The 21,921-nt window shown below is 50.7% G+C and overlaps 1 protein-coding gene and 1 pseudogene across 1 annotated transcript; both read right to left on the reverse strand.

The window, feature by feature from the left end:
- On the reverse strand, positions 1-11,138 carry Taldo1 (transaldolase 1). Its single transcript, XM_048359505.1, has 8 exons — positions 10,985-11,138; positions 4,966-5,089; positions 3,953-4,060; positions 2,808-2,939; positions 1,162-1,337; positions 812-1,009; positions 414-559; positions 1-189 (listed from the first exon to the last, which is right to left on the reverse strand). The coding sequence occupies exons 1-8, from the start codon at positions 11,079-11,081 to the stop codon at positions 157-159; spliced, it is 1,014 nt and encodes a 337-aa protein (XP_048215462.1). The 5' UTR covers positions 11,082-11,138; the 3' UTR covers positions 1-156.
- Positions 11,139-17,132: 5,994 nt separating this feature from the next.
- On the reverse strand, positions 17,133-17,832 carry LOC125361223 (annotated as a pseudogene).
- Between the last annotated feature and the right edge of the window lie 4,089 nt (positions 17,833-21,921).

Genomic DNA, 21,921 nt, shown 5'->3' on the forward strand with positions numbered 1-21,921 from the left:
GAAAAGTGACTGCTTTAATGCATTAGGTAAAATCTTAAACAAAATGGAAACACCATCCCTGCTCTGATTGCTGAAAATACAATTTGTAACAAGCTGTGTGCAGTCAGACCTGAAGTCGAAGGCCATGCAGGTCTGGGATCCTGCCTCTGTGTGGCACTACTTCCCATTTTCTGCGCTGAACATCCGTTCCTAGAAGAAAGCCTGGTATTGGTTGCATGGCCAGTCCCACCAGGGCTGCTGTGTCTATGGGGCAGGGACTAACATCCCCCGAGTCCCTGGAATGTCCCCAGAATTCCCCGCGGATGGTGTCGGGACTCCTGATGTAGGACCCAGGGTCCCTACAGAAAACCTTAGCCCTGTGCAGGGCTGAACTGATGGGCCAGCATGCCCAAGGCTGCCCACACAGCACTTACAGTCAGCATCCGCTCCAACTTCACGGCATCAGCAGCAAACTTCCGGATCCCATCAGAGAGTTTCTCCACAGCCATCTGGTCCTCATTGTGCAACCAGCGGAAGGCCTTCTCATCCAGGTGTATCTTCTCCAAGTCACTGGCCTGGGCTAGGGGATACCACAGCTCTGTGTTTTCCCTGCCTGCCCCTCAGCCTGAACTGGGGGAGGCCCTGTCATGTCACTTCCCATGTGGCAGCAGCCCCTGCCCCCCCCCCCCCCATTGGCTAGTGACTTGGGTGAGATGTTAGAAAGCCAAACCTTACACGGAGTCTCCTGTGTCTGCAGGGCGGGGGGGGGGGGGGCACACGTTAGCACCAGGGGAAGGACTGACAGTAGCCACAGCTGGGCCCTGGGCCTTACCAGCTTTGGCTGAGAGCGCAGGAGTTAGCTTGGCATTGTCCTTGAGCAGCTCCCCTAGGAGCTTGGGGGAGATGGTAAGGAAGTCGCAGCCTGCCAGCGCTTTGATTTCCCCTGTGTTGCGGAAGGAGGCACCCATGACAATGGTCTTGTAGCCAAACTTCTTGTAGTAGTTGTAGATTTTGGTGACACTCTTTACCCCTGGAAGAAAGCCAGTCATGTTCCAGGATGGCCCTAACCACTGCCCTCAACCACCAGCCCCTCCTGCCCTGCCCTGCCCTGGTGCCTCTAGTACTCTTTGAGGGACACAGGGTGACCCCCCCCCCCGCCGTGACCTTAAAGGGTCAGCTCACCAGGGTCCTCCGAGGGCTCAAAGGACTTCTTGTCTGTGTTTGCCACATGCCAATCAAGGATTCGCCCCACAAAGGGGGAAATGAGCGTCACACCTGCCTCAGCGCAGGCCACGGCCTGGGCGAAGGAGAAGAGCAGCGTCATGTTGCAGTGGATGCCATGTTGCTCCTCCAGCTCCCTGTGGGGATGAGGATGGGGATGCCGGTGGGACTGGGCCCTCACACGGGGGGATGGGCAGACCCGCCATCCTTCATTAACAGCAAGCCTCCAGGCTGGCTGCTCATCACACTCATCGCCAAACAGGAGCAAAGGCAATTGAGGTCCCCAGTCCTGCTGTGGCAGCAGAGCCCCCAGGGGCCTCGCTCTCAGGCTGGAGTCACCGTGTCATTGCTGACAGCAGTTGGGCTAGCCCTTCCTGGAACTATGCAGCAGAACCATGGCCCCAGCTTCTCATAAGCCCCTTGCATACTGGGCCTTTGCCCATGCCCATCACCATGGACATCTTGGGGTGGACTCCCCAAAGACAGCAGAGCCCACTTCACCGTGTGCCTGGTGTGAATCCTGCCAAGCAGAGGCTGCTCTGGCCAAGAGTTCTCTCCCCAGGGTGGTATGGCCACTCTAGTGTCTTAAGTGTGGCCGTAGCTCACAGCACACTGGCACAGCCAAAGTGAAGAAGTATCCATGGCTCAGGCAAGAAAGCAACCCCACTTCTCAGCATCTGCTGATGGGAAAGGAGCCTCATGCCCACACCAAATGTGTGGCCCAAGTTCAAAGCATACAGTAGCCCAAAGTGGAAGCCGACCATGCGTCTAACAACAGGCATCCACATAGGAATACTGTAGGGGTGGACACACTTCACACACAGAATATTTCCAGCTAGAACATGACCAAGCATCCTACCCTGCATGAGACTATGGATGAACTCTGGAATCACAGGATGGCTATCAGGTGGCAAAGTTATAATTTGTTTTTGAATTTTTGGTCTCTTCTACTCTGAGCATGTAATTTTTTTTTTGCCAGTTCTGGCGCTTGGACTCAGGGCCTGAGCACTGTCTCTGGCTTCTCCTTGCTCAAGGCTAGCACTCTGCCACTTGAGCCACAGCGCCACTTCTGGTCATTTTCTATATATGTGGTGCTGGGTAATCGAACCCTGGGCTTCAGGTATACCAGGCAGGAATTCTTGCCACTAGGCCATATTCCCAGCCCTGAGCATGTAATTTGTGTAATAATTTTCTTCCTAAAATCCATGCAATAGTTGGCACAAGTGGCTCACATTTGTAATCCTTGTTACTCTGGAGGCTGAGATCTCAGTTCAAGGCCAGACCTGGCAGACAAACCCAAGAGACCCTTATCTCCAATTACCCAGCAAAAAGCCAGAGGTGGAGGTATGGCTCAAGTGGGAGAGTGAAAAAGGCAAGCCTGAGCATGATGAGACCCTGAGTTCAAGCCCCTGTACCAGCACAAAACATAAATAATGAATAAAAACTATGGGAAGCTTAGTTCATGGAGCAGGAGGGAAATGAAAGGCAAAGCCTGCGGTTTCTAAGGGTGTGTTTCCTTCCTCCTGGCCAGTCTAAAGTAGGACTCTGTGGGTTGGCCCTGAGCAGAGGTAGAATGAGAATGCTCTGTCCTGACAGTGGATACTTACTTTCCAGCCTGAATCCCCTCCCAGGTTGAGGATAGCTTGATGAGAATCCTGTCCTTGCTGATCCCCGCGTCCTTGTAGAGCTCGATGAGGCGCCTGGCTCGGGCCACCATTGCATCCTTATCGAAGGACAGCCTGTGAGACCATGTGTTAGTGTGACCCTCAGACCACTCAGGATGCCCAAGGCGAGTGTACTGGCAGCAGGGGGCCTTTTCAGCTGAGCCACTCTGCCAGGGAAGCCCCACACTGCTCCTGGAGCACAGCCTGGCTCAGGGATCCATTGTACAGTCAAACCTCAAGGCCAGAGTTGCTCAGTATTATTTTCATGATGATCAGCTAATAGGTAAGCAGGGATCTCCAGGACATTTGGATGACTGCAGGCAATCTCAAAAGATCAATTACTGGGGCTGGGAATATGGCCTAGTAGTAGAGTGTTTGCCTCGTATACATGAGGCCCTGGGTTCGATTCCCCAGCACCACATATATAGAAAAAGCCAGAAGTGGCGCTGTGGCTCAAGAGGTAGAGTGCTAGCCTTGAGCAAAAAAGAACCCAAGGACAGTTCTCAGGCCGAGTTCAAGCCCTAGGACCTGGCAAAAAAAAAAGATCAGGGGCTGGGGAATATGGCCTAGTGGCAAGAGTGCCTGCCTCATATACATGAGGCCCTGGGTTCGATTCCCCAGCACCACATATGCAGAAAACGGCCAGAAGTGGCGCTGTGGCTCAAGTGGCAGAGTGCTAGCCTTGAGCAAAAAGAAGCCAGGGACAGTGCTCAGGCCCTGAGTCCAAGCCCCAGGACTGGCCAAAAAAAAAAAAAAAAAAAAAAGATCAATTACCAATCTGGGCACTAGTGGTTCACACCTGTAATCTTGACTACTCAGGAGGTTGAAATATGAGGATGATGATTTGAAGTCAGCCCAGGTAGAAAAGTCTGTGAGACTCTTATCTACCCCAAAAAGCCAGAAGTGGAGCTATGGTTTAAGTGGGAGAGTGCTAGCCTTCAGCAAAAAAAGTTCAGGTACAGTATCCAGGCCTTGAGATCAAGCCACATGACTGACACATGTGCTCACGAGTGCATACGCACACATGTATCTTCCTAAAGCCTAAGTGCAAAGAGGGGAGCTACAAACCTCTGCCTCATCACACCTACCTAGCATCTACTTCTGTGGATACACGGCCTGGAATCTTCTTCAGTATTTCGGCTCCAAACAACACAAAAAGTTTATCCATAGCATTTTTAATCTGGTCCTCTTGTGGCCTGAAATTTAGAGGGGAAAAAAAGAAAAGGAAACTTGGAGATTTCACAGAAGCCTGTAAAACAAATTCTGGATTCTTTCCCAAAATGTCTTCCCTCTTTCTTTTTCTCTATAATCTTTTAGCTAGGCAAGGTGGAGCACACCTATAATCCCAGCTGTAGAGGTTGAGGCAGATGAAACAAAATTTCCAGACAGGCCTGAACTACATGCCAAGACCCAGTCTCCAAATGTCAAACCAAACTTGTTTCATTGTGGTAAAATATCTACACCACACAATTGACCATCTTGACCACTTTAAGTACACAACTGAGTAACAATAAGCATTTCAAATTGCTATGAAACAGCACCACTACTCATCTTCACAGCTTTCTCATTTCCAAAGCCCAATCCCTCTGTTTTGGCACTTGCAAAAACAATCACCTTTCCCAAAGAAATTATACATATTTAAGAAAATAGAAGGGGCTGGGAATGTGGCTTAGTGGTAGAGTGCTTGCCTACCATGTATGAGGCCCTGGGTTCAATTCCTCAGAACCACCGAAAAAGCCAGAAGTGGCACTGTGGCTCAACCAGTAGAGCGCTAGCCTTATTTTTGTGTGTGGGGGGTGGGGGGGCGGGGGAGGCTAGTTCTGGGCTTGAACTCTGGACTTGGATGCTGTCTCTGAGTTCTTTTGCTCAAGGCTAGTGCTCTACCACTTGAGCCACAGTGCCACTTCTGGCTTTTTTGAATAATTTATTGGAGATAAGAGTCTCACAGACTTTTCTACCTGAGCTGGCTTTGAACCATGGTCATCAGATCTCAGCCTCCTGAGTAACTAGGATTATAAGTGTGAGCCACCAGTGCCTGGCTGATTTATGCTTTAATAAACCAAAAAGACAGCATCTGGCAGGGAGAGCCCTGGGCACTTACCCACCCAGCTTCTTGCCATAGGCAATGGCTTCTTCCACCACCTCTTGGTAGGCAGGCATTTGCGCTGCGGCCAGGATCAGGGATGGGTTGGTGGTGGCGTCCTGGGGCTTGTACTCATCAATGGCTAGAGAAAATTAAAAGCAGCTGTGACATAGGGATAGGGAGAGTGACAGAGGGGCTGAGATGGACTGGAATACAATGTAAACATATGGAAATAAAACAATAAAAATCTCTCCAGTAATTTAAAAAAAACAAATGTGATGATTCTTTTTTGCTGTTTTATTTTTTTTGGGGGGTGGGGATTATAGTGCTTGATCCCAAACCCTAGAACCTTGCTATGCTAGGCAAGGCCTGTACCACTGAGCTACACAGCCTCATCCCTGATGGCTCATCTGTGGATGTGGGGGTGTGCGCGTATACACGCATACACCACTACCCAGTCTTGAACTCAGGGCCTCACACTCTTACTCTTGTTAGGCTGGGGCTCTACCACTTGAGCTATACTTCCACTTCTGACATTTTGGTTAACTGGAGATGAGAACCTCTTGGATTTGTCTGCCCAGGCTAGCTCTGAACCTTGATCCTCAGATCCCAGCCTACATAGAAGTATAGGCATGAGGCATTGGCATGGTTAATCCTCATAGTCAATTGACAAGATTGAGAGCACCTACAGTAAAAAGCCTATTTCTGGGAGTGTATGTATGGGGGAAGACCCTCCCTGAACAGGTAGTGCTATCCTATAGCCCAGGCGTCCCCAAGGAAGAGAGGAAGCCAGGAGCACAAGGATTCTCTCTGCTTCCCTTCAGCCTCATGATGTCTGCTGCTCGGATCCACTGCAACCTCCCTGCCATGATGGACTGAAACAGAGTCAAAATACATCTTCCCTCCCAGCAGAGTACTTTCCACCTGGAACCACACCTCCCTTCAGAGGCTAGCCAAGAGCCAGGGGTCTGCACAGTACTGTAACAGCAATCAAGACTGGGCATTCAGCTGGATGCTGGTGGCTCAGGTTTGTAATCCTAGCTACTCAGGAGGCTGAGATCTGAGAACTAAAGTTGGAAGCCGGCCTGGGCAGCAAAGTCCACCAGACTCTTATTCTAATTAACAACCAAAAGGCCAGAAGTGGAGTTGTGGCTCAAGTGGTAGAGTGTGAGCTTTGAACACAAAAGCTCAGGGGCAGCACCCAGGCACACATGAGCCCCAGGACCAGCACACGTACACATGCTCATGCACACCCACCCACGCACATGTGCACATGCATGTGTGTGCGTGTACACACAACTACCTATACATGAGTAGGCATCCAAGTCAGTTGTATACACCTGTAATACCTGTGGCAGGAAAATAAAGAGTACAAGGACAGCCTGGACTTTATAGCAAGAGCTTATTTCAAAACAAAACAGACTAGATCCCAAGGGATAAACCAGCTCCTAAAGGAAATGACTTTCAGCTAAGCACTGGTAACTCAGGGCTATAACACAGGAGGCTAAGATCTGGAGGATATAGTTCCAAGCCAGCCTGGGCAGTAAAGACTGCCAAACCACCATTTGAAAGCAGGACTGAAGGTATAGCAAAAGTTGTAGAATGCCAGCCAAAAAAGCACAAGTCCTTGGGTTCAAACTCAGTACTGAGGGCTGGGAATATGGCCTAGTGGCAAGAGTGCTTGCCTCGTATACATAAGGCCCTGGGTTCGATTCCTCAGCACCACATATACAGAAAATGGCCAGAAGTGGCGCTGTGGCTCAAGTGGCAGAGTGCTAGCCTTGAGCAAAAAAGAAGCCAGGGACAGTGCTCAGGCCCTGAGTTCACGGCCTAGGACTGGCCAAAAAAAAAAAAAAGAAAAGAAAAAGCCAGAAGTGGCGCTGTGGCTCAAGTGGTAGAGTGCTAGCCTTCAGCAAAAAGAAGCCAGGGACAGTGCTCAGGCCCTGATTTCAAGCCCCAGAACTGGCAAAAAACAAAACCAAACAAACAGTACTGAAAAACAACAACAACCAAAACAACCCAGAGCTGACTCTCAATACCACTTGGAAACCAACAGTGAAATTCCCGGGAGAACAAGCTTCAGAAGAGTATGTCCTGTCCTACTCTCTACTGACCACCAGGAGGCACACTGGTGCAGAATAAGAAACAATGAAGACGCCAGAGCTAGCTAGCTTCAACAGTGTGGCTTTTCATACGTCATTACTTCTTTCTCAGACATTCAGAAAAGCCATTAGGAGTTTACCTGGAAATGAGGCAGTATAGATCGATGAGAAGAGAGGCAAATTATATTACTTTTAGCCAATATCAAAAGAGCCATATTCAAAGGTTAAAACCAGGAAGTAGAAGAAGCAGAAGAGCTCCCATCCCTCCATACCTCCTTTTTAATGTTAAATGACAAGATGGGGGGTACAGAAGAGCTATCTAAATCTGCTTTGTCCTTTAAAATATGGAAGGATCCATCTAAACTGGTTACTTTGAAATGGTAACCAGAAATTCTTCATGGATGCCTAAAGACAGAAAAATAAACCCTTGGGCTGGGGATATGGCCTAGTGGCAAGAGTGCCTGCCTCGGATACACGAGGCCCTAGGTTCGATTCCCCAGCACCACATATACAGAAAACGGCCAGAAGCGGCGCTGTGGCTCAAGTGGCAGAGTGCTAGCCTTGAGCAAAAAGAAGCCAGGGACAGTGCTCAGGCCCAGAGTCCAAGCCCCAGGACTGGCCAAAAAAAAAAAAAAAAAAAAAAAAAAAAAAAGAAAAATAAACCCTTGCTCAAATTTTTACCTTGTGAGGTTCTTTTTGGTGAGATTTTGTTTTCCTGAGGCCCCGTGAGTTTACATGGGTGCTGGGAAGCTAAGGGATGTCCTCACCCATTCTCCAGCAACAGAATGTACCCTGAAGGTGCACAGTCATTACTGTCAGGCTGCCAATTAGACCAGGAAATGTGCAGGTTTGGCATGCTTATTTGACAGATTAGTATTTTCAAAGTGTCCTTTTATGATAAAACTATAAAGATGGAGGAAAAACTAAGGGTTGTACCTCAAGAACTTGAGATCTCTGTGAACAGAACACCAGTGTCCTGGTGGTAACACAAATCTACAAATGAGGAGATCTCTGCAGCAGGTTGAAAACTGGGGCACTGAGCCAAGTCTGGAGGTAGCAAGATTCGTGCCAGTGCTTACTTCCTGATTTAGATATAACTGGAAAATGGGCAAAGGGTTCTTGGGTTCTATGGGCTAATTTCGCAACTTCTGAGTCTAATTTCAAAAGAAGGTAGGAAAAAAGTGTACTCTAGTGTGTGCTTGGTAAGGTATACCAGAATTTACTGAGCAGAAAAGGCAGTATTTTAATGTGTAAAATTATCGTTATCTCTTGAAAAAGTAAATCAACTTTTAGGAAACTTTTTTTTTTAAGTACAACAGAAAACAAAACCAAGAGGGTGTGGTTACAGTTCAGTGACACCCTGGGCTTGACCTCCAGCACCAACACACTCACAAACTCAAGACTCATGGGGTCCACAAACAGACATCAGTCTCAAGGGACCCTTAGACTGGATACAAAATGAAAGGATCATGGTATCCTGAGAACAGCACAGAAACTGATTCTATTTTCAGATTCCTGGGACCCACTAGAGAGTTAAGAACTCACAAAACAGACTTCAACCCTGGTACACTATTTACAGTTATATAACTTGTATCAATCTGTACTATTTGGGGGCTTGAACTGGGGATCTGGGGATGTTCTTAAGCTTTATTGCTCAAGGCTAGCACTCTAACACTAGAGCCACAGCTTCACTCTCAACTTTAAAAGAGTCTCATGGACTTTCATGCGTAGGCTGGTTTTGAACCTGGATCCTCAGATCTCAATCTCGAGTAGCTAAGATTACAGGTGTGAGCCACCCAGTGCCCAGCCCAGCTCAGAGAAAAATCTGTGTGTTTGTGTGGGTGTGTGTGCACGCGCGTGCGCATCTTAGGGCTTTAACCCAGGGCCTGGGCACTGTCCCTAAACTTTTGTGCTCAAAGCTGGTGCTCTACCACTTGAGCAACAGCTCTACTTCCGGCTTTTGCTGGTTAGTTGGAGATATGTCTTACAGACTTTCCTACCCAAGCTGGCTTGGAACAGATACCCTCAGATCTCAGCCTCCTGAGTAGCTAGAATTACAGGCAGGAGCCACCAACACCTGGCAGAAACTTTTGTCTTTTTTTTTTTTTTTTTTTTGGCCAGTCCTGGGGTTTGGACTTAGCTTGAGCACTGTCCCTGGCTTCTTTTTGCTCAAGGCTAGCACTCTGCCACTTGAGCCACAGCACCACTTCTGGCCTTTTCTATATATGTGGTGCTGAGGAATCGAACCAAGGCTTCACGTATACGAGAAAAGCACTCTTGCCACTAGGCCATATTCCCAGCCATGGCAGAAACTTTTTTAAGATATGATTTTTGTTATTATCAAGGTGTTGTACAGAGAGAGGAGTTACCACTTCATAAGTAGTGAATATAACTCTTTTTGGACAATGTCACCCCTTCCTTTGCTTCCCTCAGTTTCCCCCTCCTATCCCTGCCCACAAGTTTCAGAAAAAATGTTTCAGTGTTATTATACAGAAGGGTCACAGTTTCATAACAGAAAATGTTGCATGTTTTTGTTGTTGTTGTTTTGGTTTTTGCCTGTCCTGGTGCTTGAGCTCAGGGCCTAGGCTCTGTCCCTGAGCCTCTTTGTGCTCAAGGCTAATGTTCTACCGCTTTAGACACAGTGCCACTTCCAGATTTTTCTGCTTATGTGGCACTGAGGAACTGAACCCAGGGCTATGCATGGTAGGCAAGCACTGTACCTACACCACATTCCCAGCCCCAGAAAATGTTTTAAAATGAAGTTTGTAATATACATTTTAAAAAGACAGTTGTTTTAGAGAAAAATTTAGCTATTGGGTTGGGACCAGTGGTAAGAGCACCTGCCTAGCAAATGGAAGGCCCTGAATTCAAACCCCAGTACCACCAAAAGACACACAGAGAGAGACAAACAGACAGAGACTATTTAGCTACAGGCAGGCAGACAGACAGACAATTTAGCTATAGGCCCTGTTAACAACCACCCTGGCTCTACCTGGGGCAGCAGGTGGGGAACTGCACACAAGGGCTCCCTCCACCGTGTAAAACTACACTTAAGTCTTGGTGCAAACACAGGTGCTGCCACTTTTCTGGCACTCTGTCTTATAAACATGGCTCCCCAGAGCACTCCTGATTGCTCTGACAGAACGACCTTACTGCTTGAGGCTGGGTCTCCTGAAGCCCTCTGGCAACCCGGAACTCTGTTGGAAGAGTTTTGGTGCACACGACTAGGCCCCAAACATCACCGGGGTCCACTCTTTATACTTAAGCAGCCATATGTGCCTAATCACTCTCCAAGGCTCTGCCAGGCAAACAATGCACTTACTCAGTTACTAAGAGGAATTAGATAGAGCCTGTTTCTCAAGTCACCATGAGAAAGCATAAAAGAGCGGAAGGCGCTGTTCGACCAGGCGCTCACTCACATAGCTGCGCCGTGTTTTGACATTTTCCTCACCGCAAGCATGAAACAGGAGTCCCCGCAGGGCCGTGAGCCGAGCACCAGCGTGCAACTCTCCTAGGTACTCGGGTCCTCCAGTCCTCCCCAAGGCGGGGAAATGGGAGCAAACCGACAGTAGCACACCCTCACAGTCTAGTCCCTGCGTGTCACGGGAAGACGACGACCCAGCTCGGAGCCGGGGAGGTGTCAGGCCAGCGCAACAGGTTGCGAAAACACGTGGGTGCGGAGAGCCCGGCCGGGCCCCGGGGACCGCCCCGGCCCCCAGGCTGCGCCCGTGGCTCCGCGCCCCGCGCCGCGGCCCCGCGGGGAGCCGCCTCGACCGGCCGGCGCTGGACCGAGCGCTCCGGGCGCCCCCACGGCAGGCCCGGGGCCCGGGGTCCCCGCCGCGCGCCCCCGCCGCCCCGGACCCCGCCCGCCCGCCCGCCGCCAGCCTCGGGTCCGCGAGGGCCCGCCGCCCCGTCCGGCCGTCGGAGCCCCTCACCGTGAAAGTCGCCGGTGTCGGCCACGACGGTGGTGAACTGCTTGAGCTGGTCCAGCGCAGACTCCATCCTCTGGCGCTTCACCGGGGAGCCCGACATGGCAAGGCGCGCGACGCGGCGGCGACGGAGGAGGCGACGGAGGAGGCGACGGCGCGGCGGCGGCGGCGGCGGCGGCGGCGAGAGCGCAGCCCCCACAGTGCCCCGCGCGCCCCGGCCAATCGGAGCGGAGGGCAGCGAAGCCCCGCCCCCGGACAAGACCCCGCCCCACCGCCAGGCCCCGGGCCCCCGCGAGCGACTCTGCGCGGATGCTCCGCCCCCGCCCCGGAAGCCCCGCCCTCCAGACAAGACCCCGCCCCACTGCCAGGCCCCGGGCCCCCGCGAGCGACTCTGCGCGGATGCTCCGCCCCCGCCCCGGAAGCCCCGCCCTCCAGACAAGACCCCGCCCCACTGCCAGGCCCCGGGTCCCCGCGAGCGTGGGGACGGCGTCCGCGGGCCCCGGCGCCCCGGGTGGCCTGGCACGAGACGCTTGTAGGATGGGGCTGAGGGCAGAGACGGTGGGGCTCCAGCCGCGGTGGCCCCTCCCCTGCCCTTGGTCGGGGCACCTCCTGGGAAGCCATCCCAAGTAGCTGGAGGCTCAGAAGCTGCGGCAGGGCAGTCTGTGGGAAGCCAGTGGTAAGAAACAGTAACCCCGGGCGTTTGTAAGTTGTATCACCCTCCCCCCAAGCGGGGAGAACTCAGGGCCACTTTGCCGTTGCTATTAACTTGAGAATTTTCCTTTTTCTTGTCCGTGGGTGGGGCTCGAACCCTGGGCCTGCACTCTGTCCCTGAGCCCTTCAGCTCAAGGCCCGGGTTAATTGGAGATAGAGCCTCAGGGACTTTCCAGCCCTGGCTGGCTTGGAACCACGACCCTCAGACCTCAGCCTCTGGAGTAGCTGGGATGACAGGAGTGAGCTCCCAGCCCGTGGCTGCTTTTGTCTTTAGTTATTTTTTGAGATGGGATCTCAGGTTTATGCTCCAGGTTGCCTGGACCTCGAGCCTCTTATTTGTGATTCCCAGAAGCTGGGATGACAAGTGTATCCTATTGTGCCTAGCTCTTGGTTGAGATGGAGGTCTCACTAATTTTTTGCCCAGGTTAACCCCAAACAATGATCCTTCCTAATACCTGGGATTCCAGGTGTGATCCACCATGCCTGGCTTGGCTTTAACTTTTATGTTGGAATCCGTTGCTCTAGAAGCAGTGGTAGCTGGGCACTGGCAGATCGCACCTGGAATCCTAGCTACTCAGGAGGCTAAGATCTGAGGATTGCAGCTTGAAGCTAGCCTGGGCAGGAAAGTCTGTGAGACTCTTTTTTGGTTGTTTGTTTGTTTTTGTTTTTGCTGCCAGTCCTGGGGCATGAACTCAGGGCCTCAGCACTGTCTCTGGCTTCTTTTTGCTCAAGGCTAGCACTCTACCACTTGAGTCACAGCGCCACTTCCGGCTTTTTTCTATATATGTGGTGCTGAGGAATCGAACCCAGGGCTTCATGTGTATGAGGTGAGCACTTTACCACTAGGCCATATTCCCAGCCCTCTGTGAGACTCTTATTGCCAATTAACCAGCAAAAAAAAAAAAGGCAGAAGTAGGGGCTGGGTGCTGGCCTTGCATGCATGAAACCCTGGGTTCAATTCCTCAGCACCACATATGTAGAAAAGGCCAGAAGCGGCGCTGTGGCTCAAGTGGTAGAGTTCTAGCCTTGAGCAAAAAGGAGCCAGGGACGGTGCTGCCAGAAGTAGGGCTGAGATGTAGCTCAGTGGCAAAGCGCTTGCCTAGTAAGTGCAACATCCTGGGTTTGATCCCCAGTACCAAAAAAGAAAAGACAAAAAAAAAAAAAAGCCAGAAGTGGAGCTGTAGCTCAAGTGGTAGAATGCTAGCCTTGAGCACAAAAACTCAGGAGCAGTGCCCAGGCCTTGAGTTCAAGCCCTGGGAGCAGTTGGGGGACACCGCATGGGAGTGAAGAGGACCCAGGTGCCTGCGGGCTGCAGTCCAATGCTTTCCAAGTCCAGCAGGTGCTCAACCCCAGATCCCCAAACCCTATACAATATTTGCAGGTACTCACAGCAGCTTCATTGATAAAAGCTGTAAACCCTGCCCCAGAGCAGAACTGCCCAGGGGAGTAGGCCCTTCATCCTGCCAAAGCCTCTTGCCTGTTTGGGGAACGGACCATGGGTGCTGTAATGTCATGGAAGATGCCATTTGTATCAAGTTCATAGCAGAGGTACTTCACAATTAATCCAGGACCTGAATGGCCAGGTGTGAGGGGACAAATAAGGCTCCAGCAGGTAGCCAGAGACATATTTGCCATTAACAAGCTGAGCGCCTCCTCTTCCCATTTCCTTTGAAAAGGCCATTCAGGCTTTGCCTCCCTGTGAACAGGGCCACTGGCCCCGGCTCCTCCCTGGCTCTTCATTCCTGCCTAGAATGACCCAGGTACCGAGAACTCCTCTCCTGGCTCATTGCACTCTTCCTGTCACACATCAGCTTGCTTGGAGGTGCTTGGGGTGACACAACCCTCTGTGTGCCACAGGTGCTGGTGGGTGGTCACCCTTTGCCTCCCTGCCAGCAGGGCCTTGGCACATGTTGCAGCTTCGTGGGTCACCTCCCAGAGCAGGGCTGACTGGTGTGTCCAGCTTGGGTCCATTTTGCAGAAGCAGACTCAGGCATTTCATGACCAGGAAGGGAAGAAAGATCTCACTGGGCAGCCTGCCCTCGGTCACTTAGAAACTCACCTGAGAAAGGAGAGGCTGTTCTTAGACTTTGCACCCGATTCTCTTGCTGACTCAGAAACTACTTGAATTGCTCTCTCAAGTCTTGCATGCAAGGGCTGGTTGTGTCACTGCTAGGCCTTGGAGGCCTCTCGGCGGCTGGGACATGTGACACACCTGGGATTCCAGCTACTGTAATTCTGAGAATCGTGACTCAAAGCCAGCTGGGGCTGGAAAGTCCAGGAGACCCTTATCTCTAATTAGCCACCAGAAAACTGGAAGGGAAGTGAAGCTGTGGCTCAAAGTGGTAGAGTGCTAACCTTGAGGAAAAAAATCTCAGGGACAGAAAGTACTCATACTCAGGCCCTGAGTTCAAGCCCCACAACTAACTAAAATAAAAAGAAGTAGATGTGCCTGACTGTGCGTGAGCCTGGCAAAGGACGTGGTCTTCCTCCGGCCTCTGCAGACCCCGTCTCCCACACAGGCTGGTAACGAAGCAGGGTAGATCAGAGACAACCGGGCGTGGGTGATAGCAGCCAGGAGTTCAGCAACAAAGATGTATTAATGAATAGCTTGGTTAAAAGCATACAAGCACTATTTTCTTTGCTTTAAGCCTTGCATTCCCTCATAAACTGCACAATTAGTTAAAAAGAGAGAGCAAAAAGAATAACTCTTGCCCTGTGACCCTTCCTGCTTGCTCAAATAATTAGTGTGCTCTGGAAACTAAGTGAAGACATCTTAAAGAAAGAAATTTGTCCTGAGAAAATGACTCTTCATGGCACAAAACGCACTTAGGGGAGAAAACCTCCTTGGGGGTGGACAGCGCCGGTGGGAGCATGCCACAGGTCGGTCCTTGGAAGATGGCAGACATCCAGACCCAAGGTAGTGAGCGGACCAACCTCAGGATCTCAGCAGACATGGTGCTGGTAAGTGGATTGAACACCAGCAGGACACTCTACAACCTAAGTGAGTTTGAACCAAACCCCAACCTACTTTCTTACCATAAATAGCTGTGGGGAAAAAGCGTGCTTGTGACCACAGGCCTGTGCCAGTGTCTGCACTGTTTCTTCACTTGGCTACACTAATGGACTTTCTTGGTCTCTACCTCAATGTATCTGAAAGTCTTTTTTGTGACATCAAGACCTTGATATCGGGGCTGGGGATATAGCCTAGTGGCAAGAGTGCCTGCCTCGGATACATGAGGCCCTAGGTTCGATTCCCCAGCACCACATATACAGAAAACGGCCAGAAGCCGCGCTGTGGCTCAAGTGGCAGAGTGCTAGCCTTGAGCGGGAAGAAGCCAGGGACAGTGCTCAGGCCCTGAGTCCAAGGCCCAGGACTGGCCAAAAAAAAAAAAAAAAGACCTTGATATCCCAAGGGCCAGGCAAATCCTTTCGGGGACCCTCCCAGAAGCACCACCAGTCACTGACCCTCGGGCAACAGCTCTGCCCTCCTCCTGGTGCCACGAGGGATGGATGGAAGGACGGGTTTTGCAGAAGAAACTTCATGAGGCAGCCCCAGGCAGAGACCAGAAGATCAAGTCTCAAAACTCGCCTCCTGGTGACAGGACTTAGGGGCATTTGTGGGCTGAGAAGTAGGGCGTGGGGAGAGATGACAGGAGGTGAGGAAGAGGATGGGCGGAGTGGTGGTCTGCACATGGCCCCTCTCAGGACATGAGGACAAGATGGCGGTTAGCGTGCCCCCCCCAAGTGAGAACAGGGCCCTCAGACGCCACCCATGGAGGGTTGTGGGTGTCACTGGCTTGAGACAGACAAAAATAGCCCCAGCCTCCAGAAAAACAACTCAGGTAGCTACCGTTCTTCAGGAACTTTGTTTTTTGTTTTGTTTTTGTTTTTTGGCCAGTCCTGGACCTTGGACTCAGGGCCTGAGCACCGTCCTGGCTTCTTTTTGCTCAAGGCTAGCACTCTGCCTCTTGAGCCACAGCGCCACCTCTGGCTGTTTTCTGTATATGTGGTGCTGGGGAATTGAACCCAGGGCTTCATGTATTTGAGGCAAGCACTCTTGCCACTAGGGCACATTCCCAGCCTCTTCAGGAACTTTGGAGGTGAAGTGTCCCACTAATTGTGGAGACAAAAGGGGGGAGGGGAGACGAGGGTGGACCTGGAACCTTCTCAATGGAGAATCTTCACCTGCCACTGACAAAGCCACTCTGCTCTGTATAACTGCTGGAGTGGCTCAGGAGCCAGTGGGCAACACCTTGTCTCCCACAGGCCTCAGGAAAAGAAAGGCCAGACAGCAAGTCATCACCCAAACCTCCAAGCAGCTGTTCCTTGGTGCTGGAAAACTGAAGACTAGTGAGCTTAATGTGAGGGTCACCGGAAGGGGCCTGCCACATGGTGGCTCAGGCAAAAAAGAGTTTACTGTGGGATGAGCATACTGCCGGTGCACCAGGTGGAGGGGTGCAGGGGGTACAAGGGATGCAAGGGATGCAAGGGAAGGGAATAAGAGAAAAAAAGGGGGGCAGATAATGATGGAGATTGGCTATATAGAGAGGGCAGGAAGAAGCTGCAGCAGCAGTGATCTCGGCCTGGGGACACCTCCCACTGCCCCCCAGTGTGTGTTACCTGGGTTACACAGGTGCTGAGCAGGGACGGCTAGGGAGGGCCACAGGTGCACAGAGGGAAAACAAAGGGGAAGGAGCCATTTTTCTCTGGTGGACCTAACACTTTAAAGTCTTAATTGGGGGCTAGGAATGTGGCTTAGTGGTAGAGTGCTTGCCTAGCATGCATGAAGCCCTGGGTTTGATTCTTCAGCACCACATAAACAGAAAAGGCCAGAAGTGGCTCTGTGGCTCAAGTGGTAGAGTGCTAGCCTTGAGCTAAAAGAAGCTTAGGAAGAGAGCCCAGGCCTTGAGTTCAAGCCACAGGACTGGCAAAAACAAAATTACAAAAAACCACTGTGACACTTGGAAACACGTACCTGCTGTATTTGGAGTATTTCCCAAAGTTCATGTGTTGTAAACTTTTTTTTGGGGGGGTGGGCAGTCCTGGGGTTTGAACTCAGGGCCTGAGCACTATCCCTGGCTTCTTTTTGCTCAAGGCTAGCACTCTACCACTTGAGCCACAGCGCCACCTCTGGCCATTTTCTATATATGTGGTGCTGAGGAATCAAACCCAGGGCTTCATGTATATGAGGCAAGCACTCTTGCCACTAGGCCATATTCCCAACTCACTTTTTTTTTTTTTTAACTCTGGGGATAAAACTCATTGCCCTTGCTACTCAAGTGATTTACCACTGAGCTACATCCCAGCCCAGAAATTAAGCTTTTTTTCCCCAAGATTAAATGATTATTAAAAAAGTGCACCATACTGTATAGAAATCAACATTCTCTCCCACAATTCTCTGCATCTGGGACTATAGAAATGTCACTGTCCCTGCCCCGCATCTTCAAATTAACCTTTTCAGGTCATAACAAGTCTTCCCACAGGGGACCTTCCGGAAAAACAAGCTATTTCCTCGGCTCCTATTTCCCTCTTTTTGCAGCATTACCAGCAATCTATCCAAGAAGTACATACTAGGGAGTAAGGAGGGGATCCACCAGCAAGCCCGCAGTTGTTAACAGCCATAAGATTAGATACAAACACCAAGGGATAGGTCAACCTACTGGCAAAGAATCCTGTGACAGCTTGGGAATAACTTCATTTCATTCATGGTAGAAACCCCACTGTTGAGTGCATAGGTGTTGACGAGGTAGGACAGGGAGTTACAGAGCCACCAAGAAATGATGTCACTTAGGAGGCGAGGAATGAGACCCGCAAAAAACCCCAGCATGCCCTCTTCCCGATACATGGTTTGTATGGAGTCACAAAGTCCACAGTACTTGGATTCTCTGCCAATGAATTGTATCACAGATCTCAGAGTGATCACATGGAAGGATGTGTAATGAGGGTAGCAGCAGAACCAGCAATCATCTCTGAGTTGTCTCTTTGGTAACCTGGTCAAAGGAACATGAACCTTCTCTATGGAAACTTCCAATTCCTGAATCCTCAGGTTTGTCCAGTTCCTGATAGTGCTGTAGAACTTGGCTATGGACCACAGTTCCAAAGACTCCTGAACACAGTCTTGGAGTTAAGCCTGTGAACAAGCCACGCCTTCCTATGTGCTGAGCATAACAAAAGAGACTAGGGAGCTGACATACTTGCCGCCCAAAAGTATTTCGTCCTATTGTTGGAGGAAGAGACTCTTATCCCACAGGAACAGCTGGGACAGGATGGTGAGACCGGAGCCCAGGAGCACTTGACTGGCCGCATCCGCCATGATGGTACCCAGAAATTAAGCTTTTTAGGGTGGCAGTACAGGGCGATGGAGCCTGTGCAGGTATTTGGGCTATGGAAGATCACTGCTTCTCCCTCAGGAATGGTTTACCATTACCTATTTGACCTCATTTCTCTCCTTTCTTTCATGCCTGCCCAGTTGCCCTTTTGCTTTCTTTCCTGAGCTGAGACAGCACAAACAGCATGAGGTCCTGATACCAGACTTGTAGAACTATGAGCTGAATGAACCTCTTTTCCTTTCAGTTACTCAGTCTGAGCCAGCCACCAGAGGCTCACACCTGCAATCCTAGCTACTCAGAAGGCTATCTGAGGATCCAAGTTCTAAGCCAGCCCAGGCAGATAGATAAATCTGAGATACTTTTTAGATCCAATTAACTAGCAAAAAGTCAAAAGTGGAGCTGTGACTCGCGTGCTAGAGTCTGAGCCTTGAGTGAAAAAAATGGAAGAATAGCACCCAGGCCCTGAGTTCAAGCCCCAGTACCAGTACACACACACACACACACACACACACACACACACACACACACACACACACACACAATATCTCAGAGATTCTGTAATAGCCACAGAAAATAGATTAAAACAGCATGTATTCATTCCTTTAAAAATAAGCCCAGCCATGGGCTGGGGATATGGCCTAGTGGCAAGAGCGCTTGCCTCGTATACATGAAGCCTTTGGTTCGATTCCCCAGCACCACATATACAGAAAATGGCCAGAGGTGGCGCTGTGGCTCAAGTGGCAGAGTGCTAGCCTTGAGCAAAAAGAAGCCAGGGACAATGCTCAGGCCCTGAGTCCAAGCCCCAGGACTGGCCAAAAAAAAAAAGCCCAGCCAGGATCTAGTGGCTCATGCCTATAGTCCCAGCTACTCAGAAGACTGAGATCTAAGGATCATAGTTGAGTTTATTTGTTTTTGTTTTTGTTGCCAGTCCTGGGGCTTGGACTCAGGGCCTGAGCACTGTCCCTGGCTTCTTTTTGCTCAAGGCTAGAACTCTATCTCTTGAGCCACAGTGCCACTTCCAGTTTTTTCTATATATGTGGTGCTGAGGAACCGAACCCAGGGCTTCATGTATATGAGGTGAGCACTTTGCCACTAGGCCATATTCCCAGCCCCTAAGGATCATAGTTGAAATGCAGCCTGGGTAGGAAAGTCAGTGAGGCTCTTATTTCCAATTACCAGAAAGTTGGAAATGGAGCTATAGTTCAAGTGGTAGAGTGCTAGCCTTGAGCACAAAAGCTTAAGGACAGTGCCTAGGCTCCGAGTTCAAGCCCAGAATGAACACCAAAACAACAACAGCAGCAAGCAAGCCAGAACTGGGCACCAGTGGCTCACATCTGTAATCCTACCTACTAAAGAAGCTGAGATCTGAGGATTACAGTTTGAAGCTAGCCCAGGAAGGAAAGTTTGAGAGACTCTTACCTCCAATTAATCACCAAAAAGCCAGAAATAGAGCTGTGGCTTAAGTGGTAGAATGCTACTTGAGCAAAAGAGTTCAGGGACAACAACCAGGCCCTGAGTTCAAGTCCTACAACCAGCAAAAATAAAAGAAGAAGCCATTTGCAGTGGTGTATGATTATAATCTTAACACTGAGGAGGCCAAGGTTGGACTACAAATCTGAGGCCAGCTTGAGTTACAAAGCAAGACCTTGTCTCAAAATAAGTAAACAAGATAATAAATAAAAAACTGAAGTAGGATAGATTAGGGAAAATGAGGTATGGTAAGCATATGCAAATACAGGCGATATTCATTCTTCTATTTCCCTTAAGATTAAGGGACCAATGTCATTTAGGGGAAAATGAGGCAGGATAACTTGAGGAAAATGAGGCCTGGTGAAGGCAACTCAGAAACATGGTACTGGGCTGGGAATATGGCCTAGTGGCAAGAGTGCTTGCCTCCTACACATGAAGCTCTCAGTTCGATTCCCCAGCACAATGGCCAGAGGGGGCGCTGTGGCTCAGGTGGCAGAGTGCTAGCCTTGAGCGGGAAGAAGCCAGGGACAGTGCTCAGGCCCTGAGTCCAAGCCCAGGACTGGCAAAAAAAAAAAAAAAAGAAAAGAAAAGAAACATGGTACTGAGAAACATAGAAGCACCGCCTGTGCTCCAGAAAGGGACATCAGGAGGCATGCCTTCCTGAGAGGTGCATTTCTCACTCCAAGAATTAACATTTGTCTGGCAGGATGTATGCCTTCCTGAGAGAAGTGCTCCCCTAAAACTCAAGCCACCTCCTTCACCAAATGCAGACAACAGGGCACCTTCCTTATCTCAAGAGTAAGGATCTGTTTTATGGCAGGATTCATTCTTACCTGGAAAGAATGCCCCAAACATCTAGACTCTCAGAAGGTGTAACACCATGGGTCATTAGAACAAAGACAGAACACATGTCTTTACATAACTTTGAAGTCAAACCCTCTACCTTTACCACCTAAGTACCCCTAAGAAGCTAGGTCTCTCTCTCTCTCTCTCTCTCCCTCCCTCCTAGAGCACCCACACTCTGTTACTTTCCTGCATACTTATTCAACAGAGCTCCACCAAGTTTTCTGACCACTGTGTCTTGTCCCGAGATTCTTAGTATGTGATGGAAGTCAAGGACCCTAAGTGAAGAGTCCCTACTTTGAGAGGGAAGCTTCACAAACCTTCACCTGCACCCGGTGACAAAGCCATCTGTGCCGCATGCTGACCACCTCATAGCAGCAGGGAGACCCCTCCCGTGTTTGGAGACGTGCTGAATGCTGTGGTCAGGACTGCCCTCACCCGCAGGCAGGCCTTTTCCCGTGGCTCAGGGGCTGCCTCAGGCAAGCACCACCGCCCCACGTAACAGGTCACCCTGTGCTGGGGCGCCCGGCGTGGGCTGTGAGGCCCGGCTGCCTCCCATGATGTTCTCCAACTTCCTGGTGAGCCAAGCGTCTGTCACGCATTTTCTAAGAGGGAAGAAAAAGCCCTTTCTGCATGGCGTGGGAAACCCTCTTGTGTTCAGGCTGGCTGAGGGGGCTCAAGTAGCTGTGAAAGTCACAAAGCCATGCTTGTCCCCAGACAGACAGGCCTTGTTCGTGGGGATGTTTGCTGTTGGCACAGATAGGCGCCGAGTGGCAGCCACTGGCAGTCTCATCTGCCAAAAGAGCTGGCTGGGCAGTCAGCTTAGCCACTGTCCTTAGGATCTACAGTTCGAATCTTGGGCCTCCTATTTGTCCAGTGTGGGCCCTCCCCCTCCAACCTGTGTCCAGAACCTATGAGGCCTAGGCCCCCATTGCTGGTGCTGCCCCCCCCCTCTTGCTGATTTGTTGGTAGGGGCTGGGATGAGGTGAAGCATTTAAGGACAAGAATGTTACAGTTACGGGAATTGCATTCTGCAGGTCAGAGGCACACCAACAGAAAGTGGGGTAACCACAGGGCTCACCCAGGCTGACCTTCCCTGATGCCGAGAGGCCTTGGTCCTGTCACTGGGCAGGCAGAATGGGCAGCCCCATCCTGCTCTTGGGAAGGCAGCAGTGTGGTGTCTGTCCTGTACATGTAGTTGGGACTGCCAGGCACCAATGGCTCATGTCTGTAGTCCTAGCTCCTCAGATGCCTGAGACATGGTTCCAAGTCAGTCCCAGCGGGAAAGTCTGAGACACTACATTTCCGACTAACCAGTAAAGAGCTGGGCTGGAGGTGTGGTTCAAATGGTAGAGCACCAGCTGTGAGCAATAACAAAGGTAAGTAAGAGCTTGAGGCTGAGTTCAAGCCCCAGGAACTGGCATGAAAAAACAAGAAGAACAAAAAAACACCTCTTGGGCCCAGAGGTTTGAAGCCTGCTTAGTTGTACTAGAGGCGGCACAGAGAGCGGTGGTGGCCTGGGGCTGGAAGGTAAGGCTGGTTGAGGAAGTAGGCTTAGGTTCTGGGGTGCACAAATACAGCAGGACTCAG

This window comes from Perognathus longimembris, chromosome 13, assembly GCF_023159225.1.
Source record: "Perognathus longimembris pacificus isolate PPM17 chromosome 13, ASM2315922v1, whole genome shotgun sequence".
NCBI lineage: Eukaryota > Metazoa > Chordata > Mammalia > Rodentia > Heteromyidae > Perognathus > Perognathus longimembris.

Bases quoted from the DNA above. Each gene is read 5' to 3' on its own strand.
- Taldo1 (XM_048359505.1), bottom strand. From the start codon at position 11,081: ATGTCGGGCTCCCCGGTGAAGCGCCAGAGGATGGAGTCTGCGCTGGAC. The intron at 1,338-2,807 runs GTAAGTATCCAC...TCATCCCCACAG, and splicing joins GAGGGGATTCAGGCTGGAAA to GGAGCTGGAGGAGCAACATG. The intron at 1,010-1,161 runs GTGAGCTGACCC...GCTTTCTTCCAG, and splicing joins TGAGCCCTCGGAGGACCCTG to GGGTAAAGAGTGTCACCAAA.